Consider the following 25,500-nt stretch of genomic DNA (forward strand, 5'->3'; position numbering starts at 1 on the left):
CCTTTCACTCTGGTAAGGCAATACAGGAGGAGTATGAATGAGGACATTCAGCTGTGCCACCCATCATGTACCATGGCTGTGTCCACCTTTGTTAAGAGTCTCATTAAGACTGCTTTTTCAGTCAATTGGGGCCAATCTAGCATGAATACACAGGAGTGCGCTGATGTCTCATGGGAACCAACATATGATCCAGTCTGTCTGTACTAGATGCATAAACCTGACAAAAAAAATCAAGAACAAATTGGCATTTACCTACTTTTTGAGCAATACCTACAGGCATATGATTGACACAAACCCATCCTAACTACTCTTTGGGGATCAGAATGACAAATAGATGTTACAGGACATTAGCTGTACAGGCTTTGCTGTACAAGACAAATGTGTTTCTCTGTTCCTACTCAATTGATTTTTTAATATTGCAACAGGAATTTTTCAAATTATTACAAAATGTTATTAAGCAACATTAAAACATCATGAGCTAGATCCTGTTCTAAGATGCAGCCATTCTGTTCTGATAATGAAATCAGGCCTTAACAGTGACATAAGCATTTCCCGGTAGATTGGATAATGCATGTGCCCATAACCAGGGTATAAATGCCTTTTCTTCATTCTTTTTTCACCAAAGAGAAAAGATGACCTGACTACAGGAGCACTTTATGTTATTGCAATCTGTAGTCGTTTCCTTTCTAGCTTTTCAAGCTTCTACAAGCTGAAAGACCATCCCTGTACATAATAGCACTTCTAAAACAAACTAGTCTCAAACCAAAAATATTCCAGATAGATAAAAGCCATCCACCTTGCCATCCTGCCAAGAAATGCAAATACAAAATATTAAATAGTGGATGTTTTCAGTGTTTTAACCACTCTCAGCAGAGCATATAAATACATAAAAGTACCTCTTTCTGGCTGACAAGCTTGAAAAGGTTTTCAAGATGAAGTAACTGAATATGGTGAAATAAGCTTTTACATGGTCAGCCCAGGATCTCTGTGAACCTGGGGACAGTACTATTGTTCTGCTGTAGGAACAAATCAGAGCAGCCTCAGAACTAGATAAAATCACCTCACTGGTGCTGCTCTGGAGTGCACTGCCATCTCACAGCACCTTGCTGTGCAGAGTGTTGTACAGATACACAAGTACAGATACACAAGTTCTACCTCCAAAGAGATCTTGATTTATGACACAAATCATCAGAGTAAAAAGGGCAAATGCATATACAGCAATAGATTTCTGCTTTTGTTAATACTATTACTTACCATTTCATATTTAAAGCAATATGCAAATACTAAAGGCTAATTTTTTACAATAGTAAAAAAGAGAATGGTGCTTTTTCAGCTTCTTCCCAGACCTTCTGGAGACTACTGTTATGCCATGCAATTTAGGACCTATGCTGTAAGGGAGCATTAAAGTAAATTGTTAAATCCATCTCTTTTAATCAATACGGAACTGTGACCAGAAGTCAGTGTTAGTATTAAAATGGGAAAGATATGCAGGTATCATCTAAAACAACAACCATAAATAGAATACTCTGCAACATTTTAAATTGAAGCCTATGAGCAAAAAAAAAAAAAAAAAAAAGGATCAGTTATTCAAATAGCAAAGTCTTAATATAGTAATTTTCTACTTTTCAAAGAACAGACCATGGCCTCTAGATTACTTCCTATTCTATATCTAAATTGTTATACACAGAGAAATATTCTCATTAAATTGAATCTAGTGTGTAGAAAGGCAGCTCAGCAGCTGAGCCAGGGTGCAGACACTTGGACCCTTGGTCCTAGTCCTATCAACAGCCCATTCTGGTACCTGGTCAAGCTGGGATTTGGGTGGAAGCTGAATGCTGAGCAAATATTTTTGAGCAGATCAGGTCATCTCCCACTCAACCTCTGTGTTGCCTTCTACTGAACAGATTATCTTTCTGTCCAAAGCTTGCAAGACGTAACCCTTCTATCACCTCAAGCTACTGGTTATTATTATTTCTAGGAGTTCTCTGAAACAAAACCAGACATATTTATGAGAATAAGAAAAGCACGTCTGCATCATGACAGAGAACCTGCAAAACTCTTTTATGTGTCTGAGTCAACAAACTCAGTCAACAGTGATTTCAGTCTTCAATTCCATTTTAGAAACTGTGGAGTTACTCAGTCTTGAGCCTATGCCAGGCACTGCAACAGAACCAACACTGCAACTGAAGCATCAGAGTGGGAGAGTTACAGCCTGTTATCAGCATATGGTAGACAATAACACATGCATGAAAACTGAAGCCAGAGGTTAAGTATGATTCCAGAATACAGCAGTATCTGAAACATCTAAACACAGAGAAAGTGCTGGCTAAAAGCTGCTACCAGGATGCTGCAAAGCCATGGGATGTTAAAAGGCATCCAGGTGAGACTTTATGATGCATATCAAAAGATGGTGAACCACAGTCATCAGCAATCCCAGTATCAGCCAAGACAAAGATGTCACAACAGATAACACAAAGCTTTTTTTTCTGTGACCCAACCAAACAACTTCATGAAACTTAGAACATATTTTTATACTAGTATAAAGCCTCTTGTGAGAGTCCTTGACTCACTGGTTACACACAAAAAAGGTTCACAGGCTTATTAGGTTGTAAAGAAGATAGTTCTGCCAATAGAAGAATAATAACTGATCTCTTACAGAAGACAAAGTCCCATTGTTGAATTTGCAGCTATGTGTGTTTTAAACTACACTTTCCATTGGCACTTTGGGAACGTTACGTCAATTGTTACTTTCTGCAAAAATACAACTTCAAGAAAGCTCTTCCACCACAGAGCATTTTTTGAGCTCTTAAGAAGAGTGCAACCACTGAAGAAGGGAACCAAGTGCTGTATTCCTGTACGTCTGCCTGACAGAACAAGAGGGAAAAACGAGGTAGTCATCTTTGCCTTTCAAATGAGAAGCATATTAAAGGCTACTAATATTTCTGAAAAGCTATGTATTAAATCCCACCTAACAAACAAGGGAGAGCTAACGTCCCAGTCATCCTTCTTCAGCTACCCCTCTCATCGCTTCACTTTGCGGAGCGAGCAAGCGAGCAACCCATTTCGCGAGGAGACACTCAGGTGGCCGGAGCTGCATTAGCGCGGCTCCAGCCCTTTGCTTCCCTGTCCCTCGACAGAGAAAAGCTGTTTGTTTCCAATACAGCCCCCTCGGGAAGCACCAGCCTCAGAGGGCAAAATGGTCACACAAACCTTCGTCCCCGAGAAGCTTAAGGCGTCCTCCCCTTGCTAACAGCATCCCCCGGCGTGCGCTCGCCGCCGGACGCGGGGCCGGGAAGACCGCACCGCCCCGCAGCGCGCCCAGCCATCCCCGACTCGGGGCTGCCTTGGCCAGCCGGACCCGCACCCGCGCCCGCTACTCACTTCTCCCCAGCGCTTCAGCCTTCCACTCCGTCTCCTCCACTGCCCCGTAGCGTCTCATCGGTCTCTCGGCCTCCGCGTTGGCCGAGATGGACCTCCTCAGCTCCATAGCTGGGCCGGGGCAGGCAGCGCGGGGCAGCGCAGGACTCCGCAACTCACTCCATGACAGCGGCGCTGCGGCCCGACTGCCGCGGGAACGACACGAAGCTCACCGCTTGTCTGAGCGGAGCGGGAGCCCGCGGGCGGAGGTGGGGGAAGGGGCGCTGCGCACATGCTCAGTGCGGGGCTGGGGCGGGGGAGGCAGGGACACAATGCGAGCCGTAAGCCCCCGCGCGGGGCTGTCACCCCACACGCCCCGCCCGCCGGGCTTTCCAGGGTGTGTTGGTTCCCTCCCTCCAGCTCCGGTGGGGAGGCTGACCTCCGCAAGGATGCTGTCGTGCGGCTCAGAGCCCCTTGCTGGTTTTGCTTCTGCCCATTCCTGTACCTGTGGTGTGCCCTCCTATTGCATAGCAGAAGAGACTCGGGCAAACCAGAGTTAGTAAACGCTCACCGCCCAGGCACAGGACTGTTCTTGCCTTGGCCATTGTAGCACTGGGAGCATGCTCTGGCCTAGGCAGCTGGGAATAGTGGAAAAATCAACAGCCATTCATGGCTTTTGCAGTCTAGCACATCTCAGGTTGTTGTGCATGCAGCCTTTGGCTTTCCTGAAAGTCCTGCACTGAATGGCATAACATTCATTCCAGGATCATTTTAGCCAAAGCCAGAGGACAGCACCTAAACAGGTGATGGGATTTTGAATTTCTTATAACCATATGTATTTTTCATAAGCATATGCAGCTTTGCTGTTTTTGCAGCCTGCTGGTATTAGACGAGAAGGTAATTACTACGCAGGAAGCACAACTGTGGTGATAATTATTGTTGTTGTTACTAATTTTTTCTTTTAATGTTGGGGACGTTATATGGATAAAATCCCTGAGCACCATTTTAAAATTGGAGAGTTCCTTTCCTAGTGAAATCCCATTGGATTTTACTGTGTAGTATCATTTCTGATGTAAAGACAATGAGGCAGGAGCTAGGCAGGTTGTCCAATGTCCCACAGCAAACCAGGGTTTTAGTGCTCCTTGCCTGATCTATGGAAGCGTCATGGGGTACTGGTGATGCTGAATACATGTTGGGTGCATGAAAGCTTGTTTGTTTGTCACCTACCTTTGCCTACAAACTTTGCCTCTCCCTTTGATCATCAATGCTCATAAGTACTTCTTCTGTATTCAGCTGTGTATTTACTCATTGGACTGATGTACATTGCTGCTATACTCATAAACAATTTTGTTTGGGGGTGCTTCACATGTTGGAGTAGAAAAAACCTCCATGTTGGTTTCAGAATTGTAACAATTAAAATCTCAGTTATAGTTTATCAGCTTTTTCTGAGAATTGGAACTAGGTAACAAACTTAGTTGGACAATGATTTAGAAGGTCTTCAGGGCACTCTTGATTTTTCTCTGTCAGCTGTGCTCCCCGAGCATGTGCCATGATTTGAGCACCTGACATGCTGAAGAGCTTGTGTGTGCAATGCTCCATCCTCGCTGGTTTTGGCTTTTGGAGATGAAGCCCAAACAGAGCTGTGAGTCAAGCATAAAAGCTGGTGGCAGCACTCTGTGCAGCTGCCTGCTGGGGTGGGCTGGACTGACTCACTTGTAGAAGTGAGGAACTAAAGTGTGGGAGGAAGATAATAGCCCATCTGGGATCTGGATGAGAGTTGGAGTAAGGGAAACAGGCTGATGAGGCAGAAGGGCAAATTTGTTATGGATCTGAGGATAATTTATCTTCAATCTATCCCTTCTATTTTTTTAGATAATTATAATCCAAGTGCATTGTTTAGGAGAAGGAGGAATGATCCTAGAAATGGTTAAATATTTACAGCTCTGCATTTGTTAGTACCTCACTAGGTAGAAACTTGGAAGCACAGAGTTTACTTACATAAAGCAAGGAATGTATAAGGTGATTTACTGTAACTAGGAAGTTTTTACTTGCCCATTTTGAAAAAGCCACAAAATACAATAAAGGCCCAGTCCTTCAGACTATTAAATGTAAGAGCAGGTATGTGGAAGTGGGCCCACTGAGTTCATTTGCACTTGCACAGAAGTTTTTGCAAGACTGGGGCCTAACTATGTACCAGTTATTTTACTGATGTTCCAAGATTAGCATTTTTGCTATTGCAACTTTAGAGCATTTTCACTGTTACATTTGCAAGTGGAATTAAATTTATCCCCTAGAGATGATGCCCTTCAGCGCACCTCAGAAATACGTATGCATTCTTTCATGCAAAAAGGTGGGTTTTCTTCTTCTGTTAAGGAAGAAAATACAAAAATCCAGGTCTCACTGTTCATAAGATAATGCCTGGTAGAAAAACAGATGTGCACTTTGCTCTTTCAGTCATTTCCCCTGACTGCTTTACTTCCCATTCTCAATTAAGTCCTGCCATCAGGAGCTATAGCTGCTCAGCTACAGTTGGCAAATCCACTCTCCTATCTGTTGCTCTTTGGCCTCCATTAGACATCCCGAATGTCCCATGGCAGACATGACACTATATATAATGACAGGCACACTTTACTCAGGTAAAATCCCTAATGGCAGTATGGTTTGTTAATCAGCTGGGGGAAAAAAGTCTTTGCTCTCATGGAGCTTCTCAAGCATCTTAGATTTCTCAGCTTTAAGTTTTCAGAGCTCTCTTGCCTTTATGGGCACATCTAATATCAAAAAGGTTTTCTAAAGCTGCTTTGTGGGTCTGGGGTGCACTGCAGTGAAGTCAGAGTCACTGTCAGACAGTATAGACATTCTAATAAAAAAATAAGAGAAAGTGTTAAAATTCTGCCTAGGTTTTTCATTGATGTATCATTATATTAAAAACCTGCAACTCATCTGATGAAACAAAATGCAATTCAGTGGATTATGCACAGTTACTGATTTTGTATGCATAAATGACTAGATCCATATCTAGAAGGGACAGAAGGGGAACTATGCTCATGTAAGTTGACTGCTTGCATAACACAGGTTGTGTGACTCCTACAAATTTGTCCTATAGTATTTTTTTAAACACCATGCCTTGTTTCCTTACTGTGTTGGAGGAGTTACCATAATTCCTTAATATTTGATGTTATGGTTAATCTTATTTCCTGTGAAAATACCTCCTCCTCAGCCTTCATCCCTCAGACCTTAGGGTTCTCTGTAATTTCAGATCCTTACCATTTCCCTAGTTACTCCTGGTACCCTGTGCAACTTCTGGCTCTGCATCCCACAAGCTGTTCCAGCAACACGTTGGGGGGGTGGGGGGGTGTCAGCCTTCACATCTTCACACTACTGTGCTACAGCCTCTGCCACCTCCAGATCTCATTTGCCAGGCATATGCATGGCACAAAAACGACCTGGCACAGGTGAAAGGCTGTGATAGAGCATTAAAGGGAAATGTCAGTCTGTTGGCAAACCCGATGGTCAAATTTTAGAAGGCACATACTTAGCCTACTGATGCTTCCTTCCCTGCGTGATCCTATGCAGCAGAGCTGCTGTGGGGTGAAGACAGAGAGGGTCACAATTAGACTAAAAAATCTACACAAGCCCTTACACAATAGGGTTGTTGTAGGGCACCATTCACACAAAATAATCCCTGCAATAATGGGTTTTAGCTGTGCTTGAAATTCAGCCAACTCATTACTTTTTCAAGGACCCAACATCCTCCTATGGTATTAGTAGAAATCAGCATCATAACATAGCACAGGGGTTGTCTGAGGCTGCTGCAGCCAAAATCCCCGCTACATACTGGTGTGCCACATGGACAGGGTGAGCACTATGGGTAAACAGGGGAAGCTTCACTCAGCACAGTGCTTACCAATGAATGAGGCTCTGTGCAGCTCTTGTGATGACCAGTCTATACAGCCAGCTTTATATAGTGCGGGAAGATGGTTCTAATGTGTCAGTGTTTCTAGCCTGTCATAACACAGATGAGCTCATCTGAGTTTGTATGATCTTGTTGTATCATGAATTCAAATTATCACAGAAAATCAGGACTGTGTCATTCTATTTCGTCCATATTTGTATTATCATTTTCCCTAAAAGACCTCTCTATTAGGCTAGAGTAAATAGAATTTGCTTTTCAAAGAGTCATAATTGAATATGAGCTAATTTTAAAAAAGAGGAATGGGATAACTAAAAATTACAGGAAGATCCTTGATACAGAAAATACTTTCTTGCTGTAAGCTTCCACCTTCAATTTCATGTGAGCGTGAAGTTCTTAGAATCCTGGGCTCTGCCATTCTGCGCTTGAAAAATCTGCTGTAGCACAACCTGTGCAGAATGAGGGCCTGCATTCATAAGCCTATGTATTTCCTTATTCTGTTGTTCCTTTTTTTATTAATTCTACCTCATGCTTAGTTAGTGCCTTTTTTATACTTATTTCTTTATTTAGAATTATAGCCTTTCCATATACTAACTATTAATTTCAATATATTTTTAGGCTAAAGTAAGTTTATAAATAATTCACAATAGTTGTGGTAAAGTAACTAGTATGTTAGTCCTTTTCCACAGCTTACCCTGCACCTTTGTCAGGATAGAAGAGTGCATCTATAGCTTAAAAGCAGTGTGTATTGCAGACAACAAAGGCATTCTAATGAGCTTGTTAAAAGGCAAATGAGGTGCCTTGAATTTAATGTCATGAATCTGAGGTATGATAGCAGTCCACACATTTGAGTGATTCTGCCCAAACATCTATTAAATGTCAACTTATTCTGACTTTTAATTTATTTTCATAAGGTTTCCCTGTGAAATATTGTATGACTGTAGTGCTGGTTTCTGTGTGTCATTAAGTGTTTCATAAAACATGCACCCAGAAAAAAAATGACTATATATTCAACTTACTATTGCTCCAAAGCTGAATTTCTAGTAGAGAAAGACAAGCATTTAATGGCAAATTTTAGTGAAAGGTGTGCCACTAATTATGTCACAGTGCCTGGCTTGAACTATACCAAAGTACTTTGTGTCCTAGAAACTGTCTTCTAGGAATTTTTAATATTTTTTTAAATCTTGTCATATTTCTGCTTATGTGACTCCTGTGCAATAAATAGGAACTGGCAGTAAGAGAGCTACAGCATCTGCCTGCCTATCTCTTATCCAAATCTGGAGATGTATCCTGTGAAGTTGGTTTGCATCTAGCAAATATTTAGATACCTGTAAGAAGGAGGAGTACTTAATTGCTTTTCTACATGAAATCAAGACAGAGCCTTGCAGGACTGAGCTCCTAAAAGAGAGTCTAGGCTGGACATAGCTTGTTAAAACATTTGGCCAGTTTAAAATACGGTTCAGGTGAAACTGAACTGATAGTTCAATGGCCTATGCTCAGCCATGCCAAGTTCTTAAGTGTCTGTGTTTGATGATCACATCTATACCTGTATTGACCCTATTTGCAAATGTTCCTGGGAGGTGAGTTATAGAGACTACTAACACTGGCACAGTATTTTCCACTTCTTTAGATTTATCTCAGCTATATTCATTACAGAAGGTTAGAAAACAGCACAAATTCAATAGCAGAAGAGACAGGGCATGTATGTCTCGTATAAGAATGGAAAAAAATCAGTACAGACCGATGGCTGTAGTTGTGATCGTAACACGGATTTCAAAAATATACTTCTCTGAACTCTTTTCCCTCCCATTTATTTTTTGCCTTAGTAAACTTTCTGCAGTCACTCTCCTTTTAAAGTTCAAATTTTACAGAAAAAGCTGTTAATAGCACCTGTCATATATGTTACTAATACCATGGGCAGTGAAGTTGTCCATGTAACAGTCTCATATTTGGCATTGAGAGCCAACTCCAGTGCTGTGACTGGACTGACGATTGTGCAGGTGAGTCATTATTGTGCAGGTGGCTTTTATGTCAGTGATGGGTGGCCATAGATACATAGAAAAACACATGAATTTAGTAAATTTAGATGTCGAGATAAAGTGATCTGTGCCATTTTAGGAGGCTTGCAAATGCAGCGAACAATAAGTAATGTTTCAGTATATATGTGGGCATGCACAGCAGCATGCATCCCCAAGCACAGCTCTCAGGGCCTGAGCCCTTCCTCGTTTAACTTAGTCCAAAATGTAAAGGTGACTTTCTGTAAGCCTTCATTTTACCTACTCAAGTTTCAGTCTTACAAAGAGAGCTCAAGACTGTTTACAAGCTGCACACAAAAAGACTATGTCAACATCTTGCTGATATATCTTCCTAAACAGTGTATGTGCTCCACTACCCTTGCATCCTAACAGGTATGCCAATTACTTCTGTGGAGAACTTTACTGTCTCCTTCACTGGAACTGGAAGCTTAGCGCTCAATACTGAGAGTTTTCTTTATGACTCAAATTTCTCTCCAAATCTGTTCAGATTATCATTCAATTATAGAGAACCTGTATTACCTTGTTTTTTCAACTTCTGCCCCAAAACAGTAAGCAAAACACTGTATATGTAATTGCTGTATCAGGTGTAATTACTGCTAACATACAATAATTAATTGCCCTATGATGACTATTTTGAGCTAGACGTTGAACTAATGCAAAATCCTTCAGTATCCCTGGCATATCACTGGAGATAAGCTGCAGCTAACAGTCCTGTTAAAATTTCGTTGTAAAACTATGTGATGCATGAAATGGAAGTAGCTGAACTTCCTTAGTAGATGAGTAAAGTTTTTTTTTTACTTGACAGAGAGATATCAGCCATGGTCTAAGAATACCACAGGGAACCAGGCTTTGAGATTCTCCAAGCCAGCACAGAACAAGAGAATGGAAAAGACTAGAGGTAGAAAAAGACAACCACATAAAAAAAAAATTATATTTACTTTTCTAAATATCTGTGCAATGAGAGCAAGGCTGGTTTCCTGACAAATCAAAGAAATAATAGTGTGGAGATTTACTCTTATGTATGCATACACTATGCACACATCTTACTTAAGTGAGATACTTATATACTGATTCCAGGCAAGAATATTGTAACTTAATTTACCCTGCCACCAAATTACACCCTATAAAAGGACACACAATTCAGAACAAAGCTGACACTTCCTCCACAGATAAAGGATCTCATGTGGTGTAGAACTTTGTGTGCATGGTTTGTGAGTCCATATGGTTCAGACGTATTTATTACAGCCATCTGAGTGCTTACGCATCTTACTTCTGTTCTAACTGGATAGAATACAATAATGGAACTGAGAACAGCATATTCCCACTCTCCCTGTATCTCTGGTGACTTAACTACGTACTAGACTATATAGTCATGCTCCCTCTTTGTCTCTCTTTGATTTAATCAGTCTTGACAGCATAAAATGGAAAACAGTGACTGCAGCAAGATCCCATATTTAAGATCTTCTCCTGGCAGAGGGGAATATTTGCATAGGTGTCCCACATTACATCACTTAAAAAAATCATGAGTGTGTGCACAGGGTCTGACCTGCTGTCCTTTTTCCTGTTGTTTTACAGCCCCACCTCACGACGGGTTTTCCCTGAATATAGCAAACAAAAAGGCCCATTCTTCAGTTTCTTAAGTTGTCCCATGCATCTGCTGCTTCAGCAGAGCTGTCATTTCACAATGTCTTTTCCAGACATACTCCACACCTCATTAGTCTTTTCTGGTCTGGAGACTTCTCTTGGCACAAAAAACTTTGTTACTAGCATTGAGTAGAGCAGAATGATGGATTTTACAACACCCTTTGCAATGAAGCCAGTTTTCCTATTTGGATACATGGATACAAGCCTTTTGAGCACTGCCACATTAAATTAATAAACTGCAAAAAAAGGGAAGGCAGTGTTGCTTAGGGTGGATGATGTTGAAATGTATATGCAACACTCATACAGATATGTAATCTGTGTTCTTCATTCTTGTTTAAAATGGATTACAGTAACTTTCATCATTGTGGACTGACAACTGCATGTCAATTCTCAGTGCAACTTTGAAATTAAGGGAGCATACACAGTCTGGCTGCTTAAGCACAGGAATATTAAGCAGAAGTAGAAAGTTATCTATGTGAGGTATATGTGAATCGGTCCCTGGGATTATCTTTACAGTGTTACTGTCTACATTTCAAATTAGAAGCTGCACAGTAAAGATGGTGCACAAAAGAGCTTGAAGAATGATTTAGCAAGGGACAAACAGAGCAAAACCTATTGTGGTTCATTCAAGGGAATAAACAAAAACATTAACAGTTTATCACTAAATGCATACAGAAGGCTTTGCATGCTGTAGCAACTCCTTAAATCTTGTAAGAAAGGGAATGCTGCACCAAGTCTTTAAATCTTGTCAGAAAGAGAATAACAATATCTTACTTGAATGGTACAGTTAGATTGTATTAGACAATAAAATTTCATTAAAATACATCAGTAATTTTTCAAGACCTTCCATTATTTGAAATCTTTGGATACCCTTCTAGAAGATGGTATGAGACTCAACATCACTGGTATGGAAATTATGCAGGATTTCAGACTGAATGATCTTTTTGCCTCTGTTGGCCACAAAGGCTATGAACCAGAATTTTTCAACTTGAAACCTTTCCCTAAAGCTTCCTCCTCATTCTAAATGTACAAGTTACAGCAGGGACTGGAGGTGGTATCTCTTTTCCAGTTGTGGAATACATTATTCCTTTCAGCCTCAAATCCTCTGAACAATTTCCTTCCCAAGAGTATCCCACACAAACTACAGTGAGCGTACTTCTTCAGTAAGGACCCCATCACTAGCCTCTGTTCTTTTTAAAAGTTTTTTCTATCTTCTTCCTGCTTGCATTCCTCAGTTCCTTCTGCAGTGTTTTATCTCTTTTTAATAAAAGAGAAACTAAGTCCACTGGCATCAGCATAAGGCTTTGAAGATAAAGAGTTCTCTTCTGAATTTGTTCAGAGGTGGCAGATGACTTGATGCATATAACTGACCTTTAAAAGGAGTAAATAATCCCTTATTATATTTCACTCCATTGCTCTGTTAAGGTCTGTGACATCAAATTGAGCTTTCTGCTGCATGTGGTCCATGAAGATACCATAAGAACTTTGCATAAGACCTGGCTTTGTGTTTACCCCCACACTAGTTAAAGACAGACAGAGCCAAAGAACAGCATTTAATGTTTATTAAGTCTTTGCAAAACCAGACATTTTTCAGTCAACTTGAGATGAATTATTTTACTCAAATCCAAGTATTTCTTGCACATCCTACTTAATTGGCACTAGCAGAAGAGGCAGGAGCATGAGCAGAAAGCATTGGCACAGCAGAGAATCAGAAGGCTGAAGCTGCATAGATTTCAAAGGTTGTGCTATATAGAGAACATATCAGATACAGTAACAAACTACAGGCAGTTTCACCTTCACTGCAGTATGAAACTGGTTTATGCTGTGTTACCGGATGGTTGTTTCTAGTGTGAAAAAGACCAGAAAAAGACCTTCTGGTGAATTTTCCAAACCTAGAAGGATGTATTTCACATACCAGTAAGCACAGGAGGTATATTTGCATAAAAGATTTGCAGTACAAAAATACATTTTTACATTATCATTTTATCAAATTCAGGCTCTACATCTCCACAGCAATCCAGAATAACACAAAGTTGGAACTGCACCTGGTATAAAAGTCTTTTCATCCCATTTGCTGTTAGAGAGGACACATAACATGAAAACGTCACCTGAATGCATGCCTAGTAGCTATTGTGTTCCTTCCTTCCAGAGCACCTACGTAATTCTGTTCCTTTTTCTGGTTATGGAAATCTGCATGTTCAGCTGGCAAGAAGATCAGTGCAATTCCTTGAAATAGTCATAAATCCATACGACTGTTTTTGAAAGGAAAACTCTTGTACATCTTTTTTTCTTTAAGAAATCACTTAATTACTCTAAGAAGCAAACAAAAGTTAATATATATGTCAAATACAGCTGGACTAGATGACTTAGGCTGAACATCCAGAAGTCCTTTCCAACCTCAACCATTCTGTTATTCTGTTAAATTAATCTCCTAAGCCAAAAAAATTGTCAAAAAAAAAAATGAAGTCTTTAACAAGACATTAGATCCTCAAACTAGATTGATAAGAGGCAGAAAATCTTTAGATTATGCATTAATTTATGCAGACTGAGAATTTGCCCCAACACAGCTTCATTGTTTTGTATTATGTGGGTCTGAAACGTTTTTAAGACAAATCCATGCTTGTAATTAAAAAAAAAAATATATATGAAAAAGGAGTTGGGTTACTTAACTGTCAGGTCCCTTAACATGAGAAACTGTGGAAGTGAAACGCTACAGGCTTCCATTACATGAAAGAACTGTACTTCAAGTAATGGAAACATGGAGAGAAACCCTGAAGCCAGCAGTCAGAGAAACTAGAAGACAAAGCAGGATTTAGGTCAAATTCCCAAGCAAAAAGCTAGTAGCACAAAAGCATAGAGCAATAAAGCACAGCTTCTTTAAGTTTTTAAGCCATTTAAAATAAAAGATGGATCTTCCATTCATTAAGTACTCCTGCTGGAGAAAAGCATCAGCATTATACAGATCATGAAAATAAGTTTTAAATTCTTAATTCACCTGGGGATTAAGTTTTACCAGCAATACCCATGTAGAAATGTTTTTTGCACTGAGTTGTAGCAGAACACCACACACTACTTACAGCAAACCAACACTATTCCTTTTAATGTCATTACTTTCCAGTTCCCTTCTGCAAGTGAATTCTATTAATCATGAAACACTTAAGGCACAAGCAGAAAAAAAAAATAAATAGCTTCTATAAAAAGGTCTAATACTTAATTAGTACACCTTATTTGACACTTCTAAGTCTCACTGAATACAGACTTTAAAACACTATTCAGATCCTAAAAATATCAACAGAAAAAACACTACTGAAATTGCTTCTTTATCCTGAGGACTTCATACACACAATAATAATTTAACAACTACAACTGTCTGAAACATCTATTCACTCATCTTTCATTTTTTAAGTAGCCAGATAAAACACAGTTAGTTCCTCTGTGGATTTCGACTCCTACTGGGATGCCCAGCATCAGGACCGCCCAGTTCCCTCTGTGGGTTTCATGCAGCAACACCCACAAAATTGTTCCCCCAGGGACATGTAGGATAGACACCAATCAGAGGAATTCAATTCACCACATATGAGCATCTACAGTGAAGCTAACTACACAGCAGCCAGTCACCTGAGACTCTGTGTTATCGATGGAAAGTAGACACTTCTGTAGTAAAGGTACACACAATGTACAATTCGCCATACCTTAAAACAAATGTCTAAAACTACCTATTTTCCACCATTGACTGTAAACAGAGCTTAAACCGATTAGCCATGTTGCAGATGTCCACACTACAGGTGGTGGAAGTCAATTAAAATTAATTTAACCTTAAGTTTATAGACAGGTGTCCTCTTCCATGTCTGCCTGTGCAGCGGTAGATGGAATTGGAATGACCTGTCTGTCCTGAGAGGGCAACTACCTTCTCCACCTCTCTGCCAGCAAAACAGACTGTAGAAGCAGCTCCCTGCCGTCTACCCTCTTCCCATTAAGTCCTGTAGTCAAAGCCATACAGGTATCTTGCATCACTCTTGACCACTGGGTTATCCTAAACAGGTTGACTGGGCAGGTTTTGCACTGATCCCATTTCCTGTCTGAGCTAAGCAGCACTGGGCTCCCACAATGACAAATAATTGTAAGCGATATAGTGAGTAGTACAGCTGCTGGCTAAAGGAATGTATGCTTATAGCCTAAGCAGGCTTTATTTTACTATTGAGAGATGACTGAGGAATTCAGACATTCCTCAAAGTGGTTTATTATCTCGTAAAAAAGAGGGTTGAGTCTTGTCTTTACAATTATCATTAAGATGGTTTAAGTAAGATATTATTTCAAGCTTACCATTTAACAACTTAAAGGCATAAAATCCCATTTGAATGAACCAAAGGCTCCTTTACTGGTTTGATTTCAATTTACTGCAGTCACAGAAATCTGAACAGCCCCTGTTCTGAGATAGATATGCACATTTAAAAAATACCAGTGAGCACACTTGCATTCAGACCTGATCCTCAGCTAACAAAACAGTTCTATAATTAATTTTCCCTTTTTCCTAGTCTCCTGTGTGCAGTTACACAGTGTATTTTATGAACAGGAATGTTTAAAATCCGTTTGAAAAAGAAAGGGAAGTTCTTTATGTATAGCTGGATTGTTTTGAGATGGATTCTTGCACTCACATTACCTTCCTTCCCATGCTCTTTTTCTTCAAAATCTTAATTATATCTTGAACACAATGGAACAGCAGAAAAGAGTGAAAGTGTCAAGACTCCCATGTACTCTTCAATACTTTGATCCTTGAGGGGCAAAGGAAGAAGTCATAGACAAAGCAAAAGCTCACTGCAGTGTTTAGTTAGGTTTTATTGTGCAGGAGCTGCTTATGACTGATGCTTCTCCCAAGTGTGACTACACAGCATCCACCCTATAGAACTCTGCCCAAACTTAGTTATCTTTATTCTCCCAGTTAAGATAAAAGCTGTACAGATATATTTCAGATTTTTTACATTCAATGAATTAATGAATTTGCTCTCAATAAAACAGATTCAATGCCACTTCTTAGATAAGAAACCCATTAGATTTCGTTCTGCAAAAGCAGTCTTGCACTGATAACAATTGTCAAGTCCAACAACCGATGCTTTCATGTTCTATTCCCTTTTTTCTAGAAATTACGATTTGCTTGAAAATGAACTTACGGTTAATATTTCTCCCCAGCGAGGTGGTCTGACATGATGTGCAAATGCTTGGACTGTCCTGTAAGTCGATTGTTCCCAAAAGAGATGGGCTGGCAGCATGAAAATAATTAAAAGTCAATATACAATTGGCCTCTTTTATGAAAAATAACCAGGCACAAGGACAAACCATTCCACTGCTTATACTAATCAACAAATGTTGAGATGACTGATTATTCTGAACACAGCAATGAGGCTTCAGTGTGCTTTACTGCCTTTTATAAACTCAGTTAACTATTTAGAATGTGTTCATAACTAAAGTTCTTATTTCTCTGATGATTCTTCATCTGCATTGACCTCTCTTTGGAGCCACATAAATGCTGACTTTGCTGTGCCATCTCCACTCTGTTGGGAAAAGCAAATGAAGGTAGCCCAGACAAAGCCACAGAGCCCAGTGTAGGCTGTTCGCAGGTAAACAGGGACCAAAATGAAGTTTGAAAGCTGTGTTGGAAGGAAAGAGAGCTCAGTTAGTGCTCCAGGCATTGTTACATCCTACATCTACACATCCAGCAACTTCCACTGACTTCTCACTAGATTAGATATACTAAAAATGCTTTGGATTAGGTTTTATGAGAAAGAAAGGCTAACTTGAGTTACACTGAAAACTCACCTGCACAAAAGGCCAGTACATCAGTCCTGTCTGAAATGAAAATGAATAATTAGTTACTCTTAGACTTCAGCCACAAAGATTCATTTTTTGTTACCAGATTTATCAAAGACTACGGCATATTTGAGTAAACTGAATAAAAGCTGTTCAAATGTAAATTAAATTGCTTAAATTAAGGCTGCAATATTAAACTTCTTCATGAGCCACTAGACTGGGAGTTTCTCAAACACATTATCCTAACTATTTTTAAATACAAAACTCTAGGCACAGTTAAGTCTTCATAGTCACCTGACACTAGATACATAACCATATTTACCAGATGGATGAGCAAATGTTTAAGTGTCTGAACATTACTCTCAGCCATGAATGAAAAATATCACTGAATGCTATTTATTTCACACTTGCAATGCTCCTTCTAGTTAGACTGCATGTAAGGCTATTTTTTTCAAAAAACAATGATAATTTACTCATAGAACATGTCAATAGAAACCGTATGTTTTGACAGGATGTAGTGGTCACTGTTTTTAGAATCATACTCCATAGGAATGAAAATTACCCTTTTCTGTCCTACTCATATAATTCCACAGTGTGGAGAGTAATTCACATTACATCGCAGTTTCTCCTTCTATTGTATTTTTTTCTACTAATCTATCTTTCTTCTTGTGCCTGAGAAGTCTTTAAAATTCTTAATTTGTGCAGCTCTGAGGTAGCGTGGGTTATTTTTTCCTGTGTATGTAGAAAGGCAAACCAAAACCAGCTATTTATACCAATATCATCTTATAACAAGGGATTGTGTTTCTGAAAGTGAGAAGACTGCGCTGAAAAATACAGGCTGAAATTGATTCCTAAAAAAGATGTTTCTGTATCAAATTATTTTTAGAGGTGTACATGTAGGTGTTGTAAACAGCATTAATAACTGAACAGTGGTGTATGGGTACTTCTTAAGATAAACTGTAGTACAGTCTTAATCAGTGTTGTATTGTAGGGCTCTCATTCAAACAGAGCTGGGTGCAAGTGTTATGTATATAAACATTGCACATTTTTTATATGGCATAATTTCATCCAGTGCCTGCTGCAAACTACCCTGACTTCAGATGACTCATGGTACTTACAGCTTCCTACACATAATCAAATAATGAAGTGAGAGAAATGCTGTCAGAGGAAGATGTATTTCAAATGTTTGATCCTTTTTTTTTTTTTTGCTTAGGTGCGTGGTAAGTGACTAGCTTGCCTCACCTTATATGTATTCCAAAATTTCTTTTTACAGTCTGAGAAGATATCCTCTTTCCTCTGCAGAATACTCATACCTAGTAGCAAAATATTTACAACAGTCAGAAAAACAGCAAAAATGAAATGTTCACTTATTTGAATTATATCCCAAACTCTTCTCAAAATACATTGAAATAGTTTTGAAAGAAAAGCTGATATCATTACAAAGAAAAAATTCCAGATACTTAACCATGCTACATCATCTCTCCTCATCCATTGACTTGGCTCTCAGTGTTGATATCAAAGATCAACTGGAATATACTATGTATTTGTATAATATACTGAATTATATAATCCACCACTGGTATGCCAGTGGAACAGATTTGGTGAAAGTACCTTTTACACCTGTGAGATAGACAGAATAAGGCATTCTGCGTATTGTTGAATTGCAGATATGACTCAGATCCTTGAAGGTATTACATTCTTTAATGAATCAATCTAAAATCAAAAGCTACCTATTTGAGCATAAGTAAAGGCCCAAAGGTGCTCAGACCAGCTATGCTATGTCTAAATACCCATTATCAGTATGTCAATGGATACATTCTTTTGCTGCCCACTTTAGAGATTTTTTCCCATTCCTTTTGTGGTCCTTCACATTTTTCTGATCTTACATTCTGACACAGGCAGATAGGAATTTGAAAGTAAGTATCTGATGTTTGACTTCTTCCTTCATTTCTCTTCAATGACAAACTGAATTATTTTCCTGTCAGACTCATAAAATGCCAATCTCACAATACCAGGCAAGAAGAGTACCCGTCTTGCTTTTCTTCTACATGAAGTCTAAATTAAATGAGAGTCTTGTTTTACATTAGTCTCACCTATTGATTTTCTTACTATTATTTTAGAAATAGATACAAGTCTTCTCTAAGTCTCTTAGTAACTTTTGAGATTATGAATTGCTGCCTAACAGCAGTAAGCTGTATTTCTATACATTCTTACAGCAGAAGATGGTACAGTTTACTTGCTGAAGTTCAGTATTTGCTGACATTTACAGCTAATTGTGTTTCGAAAACGAGTCAGATGATGTTGAGCACTGAGCAGAGCAATTCAAGCCGGTACAATCCTTGTAAGGTGCTTTGAATTCCTTGCAACTAATTAAATCCTACGCAGCCAACCGAGCCCAGGGCAGGACTCCTCTTTGGCTCAGCACCCCCACTTTTAAAGTTCCCAAGTGCTGCAGGCGGCAGAGGGCCCGCGGGGAAGAGCTGCCGGCGCTGGCAGGTCCCAAATCGCTTCCCGAGCTCCCAGCGCAGCTCTGCGAGGGGCTGCGGCGTTTTCCGAGGCCTTGTGCCGGCAGTGCCTCGGCAGGGACACACAGCACGCAGCGAGCCCGCTGCCCAAGCCCTACACAGCCCCACACCGGCGTTTCTGGGGCTGCGGCAGCCGGCCCGCAGCGATCACCGCCCGGCAGGTCGGGCGGGCAGGGCGGTACACAACCACCCCGTCCTACCTGGAGTGAAAAGTCCCGCTTTCGGTGCGCGCACTCCGAGCTTGCACCTGCCTGCGTGCGCCGGGGTCCTCCGATCGACGCCCCCGGCCGCTCGGCGAGCCCGGCCGCCCCGAGATGGCGGCACTTACCCGTGTAGAAGGCAAGGACAGCGACGGGCGCACCGAGAAGCTGGTCGCAGAGCACCTTGCCGAGGACAGCGGTCGGGCGGCGGCCGGGCAGCGCCCGCTCCAGCGCCCGCAGCCAGATGTAGCTGAAGTTGCCGTGGAAGGCGAGGGCCACCACCGCTACGCGCCGCGTCTGCGCCCAGTCCAGCGGCTGCCCCCGCCGCCGCCGCCACAGCTGCTGGGCCGCGTCGCCCGCCGCGAAGAGCCCGCCGTAGAGCAGCACGTTGCAGAGCCAGGGGAAGCGCCGTACCCCGCCGCGCAGCAGCTCCCAGGCCATCGCTCGCCGCCTCTTCCGCCCGCCTCCGCCGCCTCCTCCTCCTTGAGGGTCCGCCCGCCGCCGCCCTCGCCATCACTGTGGACCCCGCTCCCCCTCAGGGCTGCCCCGCCCGGGGTGCCGCCTTCGCCGGGCCTGCTCATGCCAGGGCAGGCCGGCATACCGCGGCGTGCCCCGTGCTCGGCATCGCCGCGTCCGCGCCGGTCTCCGGTATGCCCGCGGGTGATCGCTAGGCACCCAGGCTCGAGTTCGTGGGGTTATTTTTCAAGTGACTGCTTTCATTTGGGAGAAGGAGGTCACTGTGTTGTCTGGGCTTTGGTCCAAGGTGCACCGCCGAGTATTGCTGCAACAATTAAGAAACAAGTGAAAACTAAGCACTGCTTGCTTATTATCTTTTTAATTACTTCCTTGTCGCTCGCTTGCAGTAGGTTATGGCTGCTGCTTTTTAGTTTTGCTGTTGTGCTGTCTGGTTTCTGTTACCTCACTGAGCAAGGCTGATGCACACCTGCTGAGCAGCAGCAGCCTGTGCAGTTCCTCTGCTTTGCCCTCTGCTGTTGACACAATTTAAGAGTAAATCCAGAAGTGATGTATGTTTATTCAGGAGCCTGGTGTACACAGCTTTGTACATAGAAGCATTGCCACGCAGCAGATCTGAAGCCAATAGTGAGCTGACAGCTAGGGAGGCTTCTGTCCCGCATGGCAGCCCTTGGCCGCGGCAAGACAAGGAGCGCATCGGGACTTTATTCTTGGTCTGACTGTGGCTGCAGACTTAATGCAGAGAAACGTCCCCATTCACTTGGTGTCCTCATGTTAACTGGGATTATTGCATTTGAAACATTAATTTGCATAATGAGACCTTCCAGGAATTACTACAAATAGGCATGGATGGCTTACAGATTGAAATACAGTTTAATAACAAAGTAGAGCGAGCTGCCCAGTCTTTGGGAGACAAAGTCAGGGCCCATGAGCTGTCCTTACCACCTTGCAATCCGAACACATAGCTGTGGGCCTGAGAAAAACAGAACATCAATGATATCTGCAAGCTATGCTATTAAATACTAAAAATGGCGCTAAAAGGAAGAGGAATATGTACCGCAAAATAACCCCAGCCCGAAAGAACAGAAATAAAGCCAGCCGGGAGGTTTGTGAAGGCTGGAGCCGCGCAGAACCTTCCCGGAGTACCAGGCTGCCAGGACCTGATCCGTGGGGATTCGAACCCGCAACTCGGCGGCGGCAACTCCCTGGAAGCTCTCGCGTCCCTGCTCCGCTCCCCGGCGGGAATCGATCATCTCCCGGTCCATGCTCCCTGCACATGCGCAAATATCTGTCACCTCCCGGTCGTTCTCCGGGACGGTTCCACCAGCGGGTGGGGGAGGCGGCAGCGGGCGCTGTGCGCAGGAAAGGGAGGGGGCTGCGCTCTCCCCAGCCCGTGCTGTCACGGTGCGCGGTCCCGCCGTGCCTTCGGCAGTGCGGCTGCCGTGGATCCTCCCCGCACCACTGCCGCGGTGGTCTCGGCCGCGGGGCGGGCCTGCCGCCGTTCCCTAGGTGAGCGCGTTCCCCGCCCCTCCCGCTGCGGCCTCGTCAGCGCTGCCAGCGTGGAGCCGGCCGGGGCTGAGACGGAAGTGCCCGGCGGGGAGGCGACGCGCACCGGCGACTCCGCCGGTTATGGATGCCTCTCTGGAGAAGGTCTGCGGGGCGTCCCGGTGTTAGGCTGGCGTGGGAGGGGGCGGCCCAAGGGGCTAGGGCACCTGCGGGCGGAGGGGTGCAGGGCGCGGCGGGCCCTGCGGGACGGCGGCCCTGGGGGTGAGCGGGCCCTGCCGGTCGCGTCGCTGGCGGGGCGGTGGGGCCGGAGTCAGCGGTGGCAGAGGCTTGGGGTGACGCTTCCCCAGCGCATCGGCGGTGTCGCGGCTCCACCGGGGCTCTTGGTCCGCCTCCGCCGAGGAGGGCTGTGCCACCCGGGCCTGAGTCAACTTGTTTTCAGGAAGCCTTGAGACACCAGTGAAGCCCCCAGGCGTGTCCCGCTCCCCAGCCACAGCACTTGGCGTTCGTCGCCCTGTGCCACCGCTGTGCTGCATCTATTAAAACTCTGAATAAGTACCAGGACACTGATTTAGGACCGTGGTTTTTTTTGTTGTTGGTTTGGTTTGGTTTTTGTAAAAAAAAAGAAGACGGAGCTTTTTTGATGTGAATTTTAGGCTTCAGGAGCATAGTAAATATTATTGCATTGCCTTTTTTATTCAATTCATACTGGAGATGTTTGCTGCCCTGTGTGTGCTCTCTTCTGTCCAGTGCACTGTACAAAGCAAACATTGATTCTGTAATACTGCTAAGTGGCTGACAAAACTTATTTTGCCTTGGTCACTGTGAGTCAGTCAGGATCTTGTAGTCTGGGACCTGCCACACTTCTGTGGGCTGCCGTGGCACCTGCTGTTGCTCAAAGACCTGCTCTAGATGTGAGGATGGAGTGGCTGCTGATACATACCTTATCAGCCATGTTGTGTGTCTTCTAGGACAGTGTAGCTTTGAAGTAATTTATACTTTGTATGCTTAAGAGATGTTCCCCTTCAAATCATTTACTGTACAGAGCATGTTCAGTTTTATGTGATCTTTGGAATTTGCTAGAGAACTTTAAAAAGGATGTGCCCTAGCGAACTGAACAGTAAGGAAATTGAGAAAGTGTCCTTCTGATGTGGTTAATGAATTGGTAGCAAAAATATATATTACAAACCACATGAATACAGTATTAAAGAGTATTTGGTAACCTTTAAAAAGCTGAAGTTCTTTACTAGTTACAAAACTGACTACAGTGGCCACAGCTTGTTCTGAAAAGTTTTAATTTCTTAAGTAAAACTTAATTGAGTATACTAGTGTAGAATATGGTCTTTGTCAATGGGACTCATGCAGAATAATGGTACAATCTGCACTTTATCTAGTCTTGAGCATGACGTATAAGAAGTTTTGTCCCTAAATAAATTTGAAATTCATCCAAGCTGGGATATGATTATCCTCAGAGAATGTGTGTCCACTTACATTGTGCTTCTTTAAGCATTCTCATAATACACCTAAGACTCTCTTTTATTTGAATTATGGATTTTCTCCTTATCTCAATAAAACTACACATATAAATATATGGCAGTGATAAGTACTTTTAAACTGGTATTAAAAATGTTCCAAACTTGTATTTTTCATAATGAAGAAAGCATTTTGGTAGAATCACCTAATTAGCTGTCATAGATGGTGACCTTGAACGACTACAGTAAATAGGTACTTGCACATAGAAAAAGATATATATTAATTTTTTTTTAGCAGATGAGAAACTTCTCAAGAACTGAAAACTTAGCATGATAGGATTGTGAGGAAAACTGTTGTAGAATCTGACACACAGGTGTGCACACCAGCAACCTCGTAGTTCAGTTTTGCTAATTAGTTTTATCAAATGTTTCAGGGGCTTTTTTTGATGTGTGAATATTGTGTGTCATAAGTGGTGTATATATAGAATGAATTCTATTTTAAATCCAGCAATCTTTTTTTGAGGTGAACGCAAATTTTAATTTCTTCTGGAAACCTGTGCTAAATTTCATTTTTTAACATTTAAAGTTTCAAGTTAGGTGATTTTGTTGATGGTAAAATAGGGGAAATTCTTTCTTTGTAACTTGTTTTTGTCGCAGTGTTTTCACTAAACATGAAATACTGTTTTGGTTTCTTGCTCAAGCTGTGACTTGTCTTTTGCTACTGTGTTAATGGTGACAACATCCTGGTAACTGTACCCAAAACTTGTGACAGCAGGCTTGTGTGCAGATCCTGCTGCATGGCAAGGAAGTGATAAAGATAGAAGAGCAAATACCTGTAAACTTGTTTTTATTGAAGCCTAACAGTCAGGAAATGGCTGCTTTTTAATTTGTTATCTAAAACTTAGCCTGGACAATAAATACAGTATTCTTTTGGCTGAAGAATACTGGTATTGTTTGAGATTAATTTACTGTTGAGGACAGTTTTTTGGTTTTGGATAGTAAAGCTTTCTTCAAGGCAAATGTAATGACATAGTGGGAAAACAATGCTTATATCTCATGAAATACTGAATGAGCTACACCTGTAAGTTTCTCTGCACACACAGTACTTTATACAGACTGTTTTAAAATTGTCCCTGTCTTATATTAGAAATACAGGCTACAGAAATGCAAAATCAAGATTGTAAAACAGTGGTACATGAAGCAACATTCTCCTCTTTGAATTTGTTCGTAAACATTCAGTCTTATCACAACTAGACAATGGCCCCTTATTCCTCCCCAGCTGCCTGTGACCCCTAGGTGAGACACACTGCCTGTAAAACCAAAAGCAGTTTACAGTTCAAAGTACTTAAGAACCAGTTAGTTACAAAATAGGGAAGTAACCACAAATCACACCTGTTGCAAGTTAACCTTGGTGAATTGGATTAAGACGTTTTGAAGGCAACAAGTGATAAAGATCAAAGCAAGGTACTGAATATCAGAATCTTTCATGGGCTTAAGGAGACAGAAGGTGTCAGGTTGTTGAATGGATACCTTGAAGGAAGAAGCCATGACTGGTGCTTTCTTAGAGCTTGAAAGGACATTGCATGTCGTGTAACTCACCTGGTCAAAGGATCCATCTAACTCTGACCAGAGCCAGACCCCACAATACTAGGAGAGTTTCTGGGTGCAGAAATGAAGGCTAATAAAATATCTAATGCAGCTGTTTTAACCCCCTCAAAAAGTGTGTTGTCCTGTGCTTTGGGAGGTGTTTGAGAATGCATAGTCTGCCAATTTCTTTCTAAAAATAGTTCAAGAACATGAAAAAAGCACTCTGTTTATTACTGATTTGATTTTATACATACTTGATCCCATTTACAGACTAAACTAAGCAACATATTACTTGTTAATGAAGCGTATTCAGAAAACTTTAACTGAGTGGTTTGTTGTTGCAACTTTGCCACACCTGTTCTTCTTTCTGCTTAAAGTAAGTAGATAGTCTTCTGCTTCCCACCTACATGTCCTTGCTAATGTGAGCAGAGAAGGAAGCATATATAAAATTCAGTATGTAGCTGTGAAAGCGTTTTTTTTACTTCCCATAATTCAAGGGAGAAAATAAGTTGCTACATGTCCACTTAGCAATTGGAAAGGAAAAAAAAAAAAACAGCACAGAAGGGATTAATGTTCCAATTAAGCCCACATCAGAATTCAAAGACTTGCTCAATTCCGTTTTCTGGAGGTCAGCGTAACTTCTTATGACTTTTAAAACGGTATTTTATATATTTATTTTGCCACCTTATTGACAGAGGGGTTTCAATGCATGTATTACCTTGTGAGACAGGATGAGTCACAAGGAAGCATAGGCAGGTTTTAACATCTGGTGCAATTCTAGCATGTGAATTTGGTGTTAATAACAAACAAAATCAGCTCGGAGCCCTTTTTGTAATGCCTCTTGTGTCTTCAACTAAACAGTCTGTTTGAATATTTGCATGTGATGCTGAGGAAGGTTCAAGCAAATAACTACCTTCCAGCTACTGATCATGTTTTATGGCAACCAGAATTAAAGTATGCATATTAGTGGCAATCAGTAAATTTTGT

General features: G+C 41.8%; 3 protein-coding genes across 4 annotated transcripts in view; 1 reads left to right on the forward strand and 2 right to left on the reverse strand.

Annotated features, from left to right (window-relative positions):
• The window catches only part of BMERB1 (bMERB domain containing 1), a 38,915-nt gene extending 35,283 nt beyond the window's left edge, over nt 1-3,632 (reverse strand). The window contains exon 1 of the mRNA XM_051632453.1: nt 3,382-3,632. Within this exon, the coding sequence (XP_051488413.1) occupies nt 3,382-3,487 (106 nt within the window). The 5' untranslated portion in view covers nt 3,488-3,632. The remainder of the gene's footprint in view (nt 1-3,381) is intronic.
• Nucleotides 3,633-12,493: 8,861 nt separating this feature from the next.
• MPV17L (MPV17 mitochondrial inner membrane protein like) lies at nt 12,494-19,919 on the reverse strand. Its single transcript, XM_051632545.1, has 4 exons — nt 19,606-19,919; nt 17,995-18,065; nt 16,762-16,791; nt 12,494-16,592 (listed from the first exon to the last, which is right to left on the reverse strand). Exons 1-4 carry the CDS (start codon nt 19,916-19,918, stop codon nt 16,416-16,418), a joined length of 591 nt encoding a protein of 196 aa, XP_051488505.1. The 5' UTR covers nt 19,919; the 3' UTR covers nt 12,494-16,415.
• A 1,340-nt stretch (nt 19,920-21,259) lies between these two features.
• PDXDC1 (pyridoxal dependent decarboxylase domain containing 1) overlaps nt 21,260-25,500 on the forward strand; it is a 29,498-nt gene continuing 25,257 nt past the window's right edge. Inside the window, exon 1 of one of the 2 annotated variants that reach the window (XM_051632650.1) lies at nt 21,260-21,601. In XM_051632650.1, coding sequence (XP_051488610.1) covers nt 21,581-21,601 — 21 coding nt within the window. In that variant the 5' untranslated portion in view covers nt 21,260-21,580. The remainder of the gene's footprint in view (nt 21,602-25,500) is intronic. The other variant, XM_051632651.1, reaches the window with a different exon arrangement.

Source organism: Apus apus, chromosome 14, assembly GCF_020740795.1.
Source record: "Apus apus isolate bApuApu2 chromosome 14, bApuApu2.pri.cur, whole genome shotgun sequence".
Taxonomy (NCBI): domain Eukaryota; kingdom Metazoa; phylum Chordata; class Aves; order Apodiformes; family Apodidae; genus Apus; species Apus apus.

Coding starts and splice junctions, on each gene's coding strand:
- MPV17L (XM_051632545.1), bottom strand. CDS start 19,918: ATGGCCTGGGAGCTGCTGCGCGGCGGGGTACGGCGCTTCCCCTGGCTC. Junction 18,066..19,605: donor TGTCCTTGCCTTCTACACGG/GTAAGTGCCGCC, acceptor TTTTGCTACTAG/GTATGAGTATTCTGCAGAGG. Junction 16,593..16,761: donor TGTACTGGCCTTTTGTGCAG/GTGAGTTTTCAG, acceptor CTTCCAACACAG/CTTTCAAACTTCATTTTGGT.